General features: G+C 42.3%; 1 protein-coding gene across 1 annotated transcript; it reads left to right on the forward strand.

The window, feature by feature from the left end:
* Window positions 1-8903: 8903 nt before the first annotated feature.
* ier2a (immediate early response 2a) lies at window positions 8904-10176 on the forward strand. The gene has a single exon (XM_071902544.2). The coding sequence runs from the start codon at window positions 9020-9022 to the stop codon at window positions 9596-9598; it is 579 nt and encodes a 192-aa protein (XP_071758645.1). The 5' UTR covers window positions 8904-9019; the 3' UTR covers window positions 9599-10176.
* The last annotated feature ends 544 nt before the right edge of the window (window positions 10177-10720 follow it).

Below are 10720 nucleotides of genomic sequence, written 5' to 3' on the forward strand. Positions count from 1 at the left end.
CTTGAATGGATAAGGCGTGGCATGGCATGGGGAACCCTTTTTCACTATACAGTACATATATAAATATGATTATATATACATGTATAGATAAATACTGTATATTATATATAGAGGCACACATAGAGGTCAGATTGTTTGTTGTGCACTCGCAGCATGAGGTATATATTTACCCAGAAACAATGCTTTTTTCAAAACCTGTGCAGTAATTGGTCAGCCCATGTCTTTGCCCCTGCTCCTAGCCCTCTGTAACCCTGTAGCGCCAGTGGACCTCCTATACTGCTCATCCTGTTCTTTCCGTGTTCCAAGTGCCAATAACTTTGTGAAAGCCCTGTAACTGTGACCCAACATTATCAAAGGTAATTGCACATTAACGACTGTAAAATAAATAAATAAAAATCATAGAGAAAATGTCAACATGGATTAAACAATGAATATCTTAATAAAAGATTTGTAACAATTTCTGTCTGGCTACTTTTTTTTTTTTACTGTGATGTTACTGGTCATCTGGTTATAGATGTTGACTCTCACGATAATGACAACAAAATGATTGTAATACCCAAGTATTGAGTCTGCTCATTGGAATACGTGTGGAATTAAGGACCGATACACTGGAATACAGTAAATTTAATATATGTCCAGGTAGTTTCTCACTGATTGACTGACCCCTGAATTTGATCGTTGAGTAATTGGCTATCACGTATGAAATAACTTACCATCATTCATAAAAATGAATGATATATGATGATAAATATATCATCAATGTAAATATAAGTTCCTTTATTGCCTCAAAACCTCAAAATTAATATATATCCACATCTGAAATAAGAAGTCAGTCTTCAAAATCTATTTTCTGTGGAGAAATGCTTTTTGTTGGACATAATATTTCACTGGGAAATGTGAAATGTCTAAATGTGACATACTGTATGTGAACCATTTTATTTAACCATTTACAGATACAAGGTTTGAACATGAGCATGCATACTCTTTCACAGATGCCCTAATGCATACACACGTGAGCACTCACACCTGGGAGCTACCCTGTATAACCACCGATCTCTGTTTTGATTATTCATGCTGTGTGCACACACATCATCACACACAGTTGCCTCTGCTTTCACTTATAGTGTTGTTCTCATACAGGATATACTTTACATGTCTGAAAAAAGCTATCCCATGAGGACTTGGCCAGTATTCAGTTAGATACACATCTTTTTCTTCTTGTCAATCAATAACCTTTGCATCCCTTTTAGAGATGTCCTATATAATGGTTTGCATCAGGGATAGGATTGAAGATCTATTTTAGACTTCACAAGTGATTCAAATGAGGAAAGTGATGAACTTGTCATTCTCTTCAAAACTTCTTAAATCTGTGGTTGTGTATAGTAATAGCACACTGATTAATGTGCATGTGAGCAAAACTAACAAAATGAGAATGACATGGCTCAACTTCTTGAATGTGAACCCTGTATGAGTTGTCAAGTTAAATCATTTGTGTTGTCTTTGTTTTGTTTGCTCATGTGAGCTTTTTAAATCCTTTGCTTTGTCTCGAGAGCAAGACACCAAAGAAAAGACACCAGACATGACCCTGCCCATAAACAAATCCAGTTGCCATTTTAATTCCTCTTGTTAGTGCACCTCCCAGTGTTGAAAGGTTGACAAGGCAACAGACACCAGAGGATCTTGAGGTGGATGAGGCTGCACACACAACTCAACGTCTCCCAGCTGGGCAGTTTGAGCATAGTGATGCTCAAGTGGCAGTGAAGGACAAGAGAAAGAAGGCATTTGAACACACTGGACTGCTTCTAGAGTTAGAAGTATTTTAAATGATTGGCAAATGTACAAATAGGGTCAAATGTGGGCTTGGGCCTCTGTGTCTTTGCTCTATCACTCACAAAGTCACTGCTATGTATTAATTTGTGTAGCTCTAGAATAACATTTTGTCAAAATCATCACTTAAGAGTACACAAAGCAGACAGGAAAATCAGGCGCCTGACTTAGATAAAGGGCATCCTAAGTGCTTGAATGGCCTTTTTGTTGGACTGTAGAGGTGACAGCCTAAAACACTGTATTCCCCTCAGTCGCCCAGCATCAAATGGCAACTTAGGGTGTTAAAACTCCACCTAGAGGTGAGCTATTGGCACAGCTTATCAAATGTGTAGTTCTGGTCCTCAGGTCTGGTTGAGGGTCAGGGCCTGGAGTTATGTTTGAAGCTGTTGTAAAATACCTGATAAACACACACCTGTGTCTGAATAGCAGTTCATTTAAATATTCATGAACAACCGGTTTGTTTAGATGCTTTGTTTAGAAAAAATACCATATTGTTTATAGACCCTTTACGCATGGCAGTCCAAAATAATTGTTTTTTTTTTACCTGGCTGTATTATAAATGAATATGCAGCAACATGTGTTATTTCTATTGTCTGGCCGTTCTTGCACTCCTTACCATTGGCTGCTTATCATGTTAGCGATTTAGAAAATTATGCTACTGCTGCATTTATTGTAAGTCGCTCTGCATAAGAGCATGAGCTGGATGCCCAAAATGCTGTGTACCAAGCTTGCAGTGGATTGGACAAAAATTATAAAAGCTTTAGAGAAGTCCCTGTTCTGCAACACTATCAAAATGGCAGAAAATGGCAGACTTGGTGATTCCACTAACACATTTGTGGTACATGGTCATCAGGGGCTATCATATTCAAACATATGAAAAACTAAATATTAAGATTATTACACCTCATGTTCCAACATTTTTTTTATTTTTGTATTCAAATGAACTTTGGAGTAAGCGGGCTATTAAGGTGTAGGAAACACACAGCCCTGTTAGTGCGATCCAAATCATGTGAAATACAAAATGCGGGATCCCTTGCTGTGCTCCAATTACAATCACAATGACTTGTACCATATTTTATAAGCATGCTGGCCTCTACATTGCTAGACAGGGAGGATGCTAGCCAGTTTGCTACATTCTTACATTTTCTGTGTAGCAATCTAGCAGTGAAAGATTATCCCAGAGTTCATCAGACAGCTCATAGTGATGACTGACATGTCGGGGCGTGAATTTGCCCAGCTGAGGAGGACAAGAATTGCAAAACACTTTGATGCCTCAAGGCAACATATACCACTCACTGAATATCCGATCTCTTTATGCTAACAAATGACAAAGCCTTGCCAGCTCCATTTACTCTGATGCCACAGAAATGAGCGTCTCTCTAACCACCAAGGCAGCAGATCTTTTGTTATTCTGAATGTCTGTGCAGAGAGAAAGACAAGGTGGAGATGAGAAAGACATTGTCCCACATTCTTTTTCACCACCTTTAACTCTGGACTTCAACAGATCAGCTAGGCCCCGCATGTTAGCTTTGCATGGTAGGCCTATAAGTTTTGTGTGAGACAATTTTCAGGAATCCAATCGGCTGCTCACGACTTCTAATGGCTGGTTCTCCATTTTTCAGGCAGGACACTGAGCAGATAAGCCAAGATAAATATGCAAGATGTTCCTAAACAAAAATTTCAAGTTAGCAACTGAAGATGACTGAAAAGAGCAGCACATCTACTTCATCATATACTTTTTTGCTGAAGGTGAAATTACGTACTACACATTGGGGTTTTCAACTCATATTCAAACTAACCATTAACATTATTACACCTGATGCTTTGACATTTTTTTCCCCCAACTATCAAAAGAAATGTGGTAAAAATAGCTGCGTCCGAATGTAGGCCTATCATATTGCAATATTTATTAAAAAAAATAGGCCCAATATAGCCATAATATTGACCATTTGAAATACTTATTACATGCACAATTACCTTAATAATTCTGGAAAATCTATATTAGTAGGAATTAAATCATATTGACATATAAATCATATTCTTCTGTGCCTTTCTGAGATAGTCGCATGGTGGTGAAGGCCACTGCCTCTGGAGCATGTGTGCCCCTGCTGCTGCCCACACACACACACACACACACACACACACACACACACAGAATGTGCACCCATTGCACCCTGACTTAACTTTCTAATTGTGTGGTGTTCAACATTATCAGGGACACACATCATGCCGCTGTAGCAGAGCAGCTCTGTCTGAGGCCTCACATACTATCTGCATATGTCAGAGATGATTGCCCCCTCAGCTGACAGCTACATGTTTCGTTTCCTATAGCAACAGTAGGACTACAACACTACAAGGTTATCAGTAAGCTACAAATGAACAAGCCTACTGTGATTATTCACGAGGAAACACCCACAAGTAATACTGTGCTCTTATCTGTAGATAAAGCTGACTATCACACAGCTAGGCTTATTGTTATTTAGGATTTGGTCATTGTCATACAACACTAAGGTGGAGTCATCTATATCAGGCCTTGGCTCAGGGCTCAAGCCTAGTATGAGTCCCCAGCTAAGTGTGTTGCTTCCTCTCAAGTGCACATAGTTCTCCCTGAGCTCCAGTCCCCACGGTTTTGTGTCAGTTGCATAACTTGACCACAGGGGGGCACCCTTCAGCCATCTATTACCTTGAGACTCTCATGTACAGGTAGCTATGGCTATTTTTGGCCTATTCCTAGAAAGAGCTGCTGAAAATAACAGCTCTTTGTGGCGGGGTTTACGTGGACAGAGACATTTCCCCTTTCCTAATCAGGAAATCCTCACCGTTGCCATAGTGTTGGCCAAGGATTGCTGTTGTCATTTTGGTGCCCGATGTAGTTTTCATTCTGATCGGTTTTTACCATGGACATTTTCTAACTTGTGTCGGTTATTGCATATTCATAAAACGCAAACCTCAGCTTATCATACTCTGTCACTTCTGATGGTTCCAGATTGTGGAAAAATCAGTATCATCTTTGACATTTCTTAATTTTTTTTTTTTTTTTTGAGCAGTTTAATCATAACCGTTCTCTCTGTTTGTGGAGGATAATCTGCAAAAGTATCAACAGCTGCCATAGATCATGATTGCCTGTCACAGTAGTATTCACGTGAGCACAGGGTTTATAGGGTTGATACTCCACAGTCCATAGTGATAAAAGCAGTTAGAACACACCATCTGCAGTGCCAGAGACACTAAGGACAGATGAGCCTACTCAGAGGCCACCAGATGAGCAGAATATCCAGACAAAGGCTGTACCTGTGGAGAGACAGGCTGAGGCCACATCAGGAGGTCTGGGTGCAGTCTGTCTTGCCTAAAATTCTTCAGCCTGCTGCAGGTCCCTTCAGGAGAGGGTCTTGATCGCCAGGGGGGTTAAGTAGTGTTTTTACAAATTAATATTAATGTTACATGTTGTCTATCTGAAGCTTTTGTTGTCCTTGTGTTGTTTAAGTGTTAAGTCTTTAGGTTTATAAAATATAGCCCCAGTTGGGTATTGAGTGAGTCAGCCTGGCTCTGCTGAAACAAACAGGCAAGTCATTTAGTACTAGTGATAACCTGATGTGCTCAATCACAATCACAATGTCTGGTATTGCCTGTACCACATGCCGGCCTCTATACTGCTAATCAGGTAGGATGCTAGCCAGTTTTCTATGTTTTCTGCATGCCGGTGCATGATTACCCCACAGTTCATCAGACGGCTCATAAAGATGACTGACGTGTTGGGGCATGAATTTGCCCAGCTGAGGAGGAGTAATCGCAATACACTTTGATGCCTCAAGGCAAAATATACCACTCACTGAATATCCACTCTTCATGCTAACAAATGACACAGCTTTGCATTTACTCTGATGCCACAGAAATGAGCGTCTCTCTAACCAACAAGGCAGCGGATCTTTTGTTATTCTGGATGTCTGTGCAGAGGGAAAGACAAGGTGGAGATGATAAAGACATTGTCCTATAGGGTTTGTGTGAGACAATTTTCAGGAATCCAGTCGGCTACACATGACTTCAAATGGCTGGTTGTGTAGGCTATGTTTCAGGCAGGATGTCGAGCGGGCTAAAATAATGGAGCCTATAGGTATGAGAGAAAATTTCAAGTTAGCAACTGAAGATGACTGAAAAGAGCAACACAACTTCAATTGCTGCTTTTCTGAAGGTGAAATGATGTGCTAACAGCCACACATTCACTTGATATTTGTAGTTTATACAATGCATAACCATAACTTGTTATTGAAAACCTGCCATACCCTTCTACACACAGAATCAGAATGCAGAAACTATCAACCATGACTATCAACCATATAATGCAAACAGCACAAAACAGGTTGTGAGGTCTCCTGAATACCTGAAAGACATTCAAGCATGCAAGAGGTGGGAGGATGTGTTTTGCTCTCCATCATGTCCATCTTAGTGGCTGCACAACCTGTGGCATCAGTGTTGTTTGTAAACAGAACAGCTATGATGACTGTAGTAAAATGTCACGTTGAGTCACGATGATAGAAAAAATGCTGTCATGAAAAAGATAGGTGAGAGTTGTGGTGAGTGTTATGTAGGGTACAGAGCTGCCTGTGGTTTAACTGGAGGCTACTTAAGGGAAACCACACCCAGGAACTATCAACTGCCAGTCACAAATCTCTCTCTAAGTGAAAATGTGGAACCAAGCACCTTCAGGCTAATGGTGAAGAGAAGGAGATACCGCGTGACGTTCTTGCACTATCTCATATTAATTTATCAAAGTGAAGTAAACTATGTACTGACTATGTACTAATAACCGCTCGCCTCGTGCACCCAGCAGGACACATTCCATACAGCCCAGAGGAACGCGATTCCATTGCCCAAACATGGGCTGAGGGAAGCGCGAGCCCTGACGCAATCGTTATTACTTTATATGGTTACAGGAAACGAGGGCTCCCACGCGCGTCATGGGTTTTCCTCTGCGCGCGGCCACAGGAGCAGGATGTGCTTAATATGGTCATCTGTTGTCAACCACCACCCCCCTTCTCGTCTTCCTTCAGAAGGAAGCAACACGTTGGGGGAAGGGCGAGACTGGAGGACCCAGTGTTCAGAGATTGTTGCTTAGGCCAGTAGGCTTAACTCCGTCTCTCAAGTGAAGAGTAAAATGAGAAATGAGAAATTCACCTTGGAAGACTGCAATATCCATATATGTCTTGCAAAGATCAGTCTGTCTTTTCTCTTACCTGCCTCGGTTCTTCAGGCAGGAGTGAAAACAGGTTTGGTTTATGAAAACGTGTAACAAAGATTTAAACCACATTACATAATAAGTATAAAAATGAAACTGTCCTGTCCTCTTTGCACATTTACCCCAAGGTGAGAGTGATATGTAGCAATGGAAATGTGTTGTCCCTGGTTACAAATAATAAGAACAATAAATAGGACATAATAAATGCATGTTTGCAGTGCTCACTTCATCAAAGAAGTGAGTACTGCAAACTGGGCTAGCTATTTGGCCATAATGCCGAACAGTGCTGTGAGGTTCCCTTCTCTCCCACTGAGGACTTAAATCCCTCCAGCATAAGACACATGTGAATTACCTCACCATACAATTCACAAATTGTTTAGATATGCGTTTCAAACTTCAAAAGAGTTGGTCAAAAAAGTATTTGTACATGTAGCTAATATTCATTGAAAATATATTTTGAGTGTGAAAATGTGTCCAATTTCAAATGTCTAAAATATAGTTTGAATGTCACCCACGTGCAAATACATTTTTGGCCAGTTTTTGTACATTTTGAAACATATCTCTAAACATATTCTGAAATATTTGAAATGTATTTTTGCTTTAACTATAGTCAGGTCGATAACTTGCCCGATAGCTATGTTAGTTACAGTCAAACTACATCAAAGCTCATTTAAACTGGTTTAGCTGAGCTCAGTATCTGGGTTTTCCAACTTTGCGACAAAGCTAATTTTGCATGCAAGCAAAACAAATAATTTTTAATGTGACAGAGCTGATTCAGTCTGATGCTCCGACATTAGGTTTTGACAGAGGCAGGGAAGTGACAGGTTTCTTTTAAAGCCGCACTAAGCAAGATTTTTATGTAAAAGTGCACTCGTCTTATCAGCCTATAGGCTAATCACAATTTGGGGCTGCAAAATTGAGAAGCATCCTATCCCCCAAATTAATTCCAGGTGGCCACTGGCGGGAAATCTTGCTGGAAGTGATGAATCAAAACTTAAGGGTGAAACGTAAAACCTTCTCTAGCAGTAAAGCGAGTGCTCTGTTGAGGGGAAAGCTGGACTCACCAATGACAGTTGAACCTGCTGCAAAAACCATCTCACCATCACCATCTCCACTCTGTAGTCTCTCTGACTCTCTGAAGTCTGTCAAACTTCCCAAAATTCAAATAGCCTAGTTATCTCCCATTGCCACTTGGGACCACCAGAGTGTGAAGGTGCATAGTGCAGATTTAACTAACGTGTGATTAATTAGGGATTAATTTGTGTGGTAGTTAATCCCTGACCGGTAGTCATTTATAGCTCAATGGATGGTTAATAGTCATCTGAGAAATAATATGAAATTAAGATTTTAATAGCCCTGTAGTGGACCCATGACCCTGAAAAGGCTTAGGCGTGTACAGAAAATGATTGGATGAATGACTGAATTAATAAATGAATGAAGATTTTGTCTCTGAGGTAAATTCAGAATCCCACATTTAACCAGTGTAACCACTCATAAAATGTCTCTCACATAGTCTTTAACTTTAAAGTCAATTAATTGAATGGATGCCACTCAGTCTAGATGCTAGATGGGTAAGAAACCATTTACCAGCCTATGGGTCAGATAGTTCTATCTGCTCAGTGAGTTTGTATTTGGACAAGCAGATAGTTGGCATATCATTCATTTTGACATAATTCACCTGCTGTAAGCACTGGTCCAAATAGACACACAGCTGTCCAACCAGTTGTTGTGGGGCTGTTTGAAATAGCAGACTGTGTGAGCCCGATGGGCGGGACTCTTTCGCATGACGGCGAGTGAGTGACGTCAACGAGGTGATAAGTAGTTACTCAGCGCACAGTCTGCCTCGTAGCTGTCTGTGTGAAGTCAAAGAGGCAAGGCCCACCTCACAAACTAAAACCTTCAGTCATCACTTAGACCTTGATTGTTTGCCCTGGACCAATAATAACAAAAGAAGTTGTCATGGAGGTCAGTGCTAAGGCCAAGAGGATTATGGTCGTAGCTTTGGGGAAACTGTACAGCTCCCGCACCCAGCGAGGGGGTCTCCGTCTCCACCGGAGCCTCCTGCTCACTCTGGTGATGAAATCCGCCCGGGACATCTACCATGCGGCCCAGGCGACGGTGGAGAGCGTCTCCGCGGAGGGTGCGCAGCAGCAGTTCCCGAGAGAGACGACCACAGACACGGCCGGAGCTCGTGTGGAGGACGAGGCGCCCCCCTCGCCCGTCACCCCACACTCTCGGACTTTAGCCCGGGAGGATGTCGGGACCTCCGCGGAGCGCTGCGACCCACGCACACCTACCGGCGGAGAAGACAAGGAGAACCGGTGCCCGTCTGGTCTGGAACGACACGCGAGGAAAAGACGGGGCAAGGTGGCCGCAGAGCCGGACTTTCTGCCTTGTAAGAAGGCAAAACTTGAACAGGGGAAGGGCCTTCAGCAGCTCGGCTTGACTTCTGTTTTGACGGACTATGTGAACTGTGGCAGTGAGCTGGGAGCACACCCCAGCCCGGTGCCCATACCGAGAGCCATAGCAGCGTTTTGAAACAACGTCACCGTGTCAGATTAAAGGTGAACTTTTTGGACACAGGCCTAATGAAGGGAGTCTGAATGCGCCGCAGCGTTCCCGATGGCCTCTTGGATGAACAGCCAAGACAAAGACCACGGCCAGCCCCGGGGAAAAGTACCCCTAACATGGCTCTGAACCGGCCAGCCGGGGAGGTTAAAGGAATTCTGGAGGCAGTCTGGTTGGTGCGAAACATTTCCAGTGACTTTTGGCCTAATTATTGGCCCTAAGAGACTCTGCCTAAAGCGGAACTAGGCATATTCGTCTACGCCGGCGGCTTTTCCGATAAAGGGGATGATGCTAGGTTGGACTTGCTTTGGTTCGACCAAATGACTATTTGTACGAGCAAACCCTGCGTTTGTTTAATATAGGCAGGTTGTGCACAGGTTGTTGGCCTATTCATCCAGTGTAACATCTTTATGAGTGTGTTGAAGGCTATGTGGACCACAATGCAACCTGTATGGCAAATTGGTGTTAATGAATTGAAATACGTGTCATATTTCCGCGATGATAACTCACTACCTCAATATTTATTAAACATTTTTGTACTAAAAGTGCCTCTGGTGTGGCGTGTTGTTAATCATCACAGTATGTGTGTGTGTGTGTGAGAGGGATAGAATCATTTGAATGTAAAGGGGGCTGGATGTGGATTACCTTGTCCCTGACTAAAGAAAGTCACTGCTGTAGGCCTATGTGAATGAGGGATTTGCTTTTGGTGTAAGAAAATTGGTGTGAAAATGTGTGTGTGTGTGTTTGGGGACGACAGGAAACTGGTCTGGGTGTGAAGAATTACAAGTTTGCTTCCCTTGCCCACATCCCCCACACTCATTTGCAGAACAAAAGAGGTGACACTTCAGGAGATTGCAGTCTAAAGAAATGAGAAGAAGGCCATAAAGCCATTTCACATGCACAGGGAACAATGAGCTCCCCCAGCTCTTAGAGGAACTGTTACTGTGTCCTGGCTCCTGTAATGACAACAGCCATTTGTTCAGCTCCAGCAATCAGATGGGGGCAAAGGGTTAGAACATAAACTCCATTAAATGTAAGGTGGAGCAGATGAATGGCAGTCAATAAAGTGCAGGCATGTCGTATTGTGTTTGT

The sequence above is a fragment of the Centroberyx gerrardi genome, chromosome 7 (genome assembly GCF_048128805.1).
Source record: "Centroberyx gerrardi isolate f3 chromosome 7, fCenGer3.hap1.cur.20231027, whole genome shotgun sequence".
Classification (NCBI taxonomy): Eukaryota; Metazoa; Chordata; class Actinopteri; order Beryciformes; family Berycidae; genus Centroberyx; species Centroberyx gerrardi.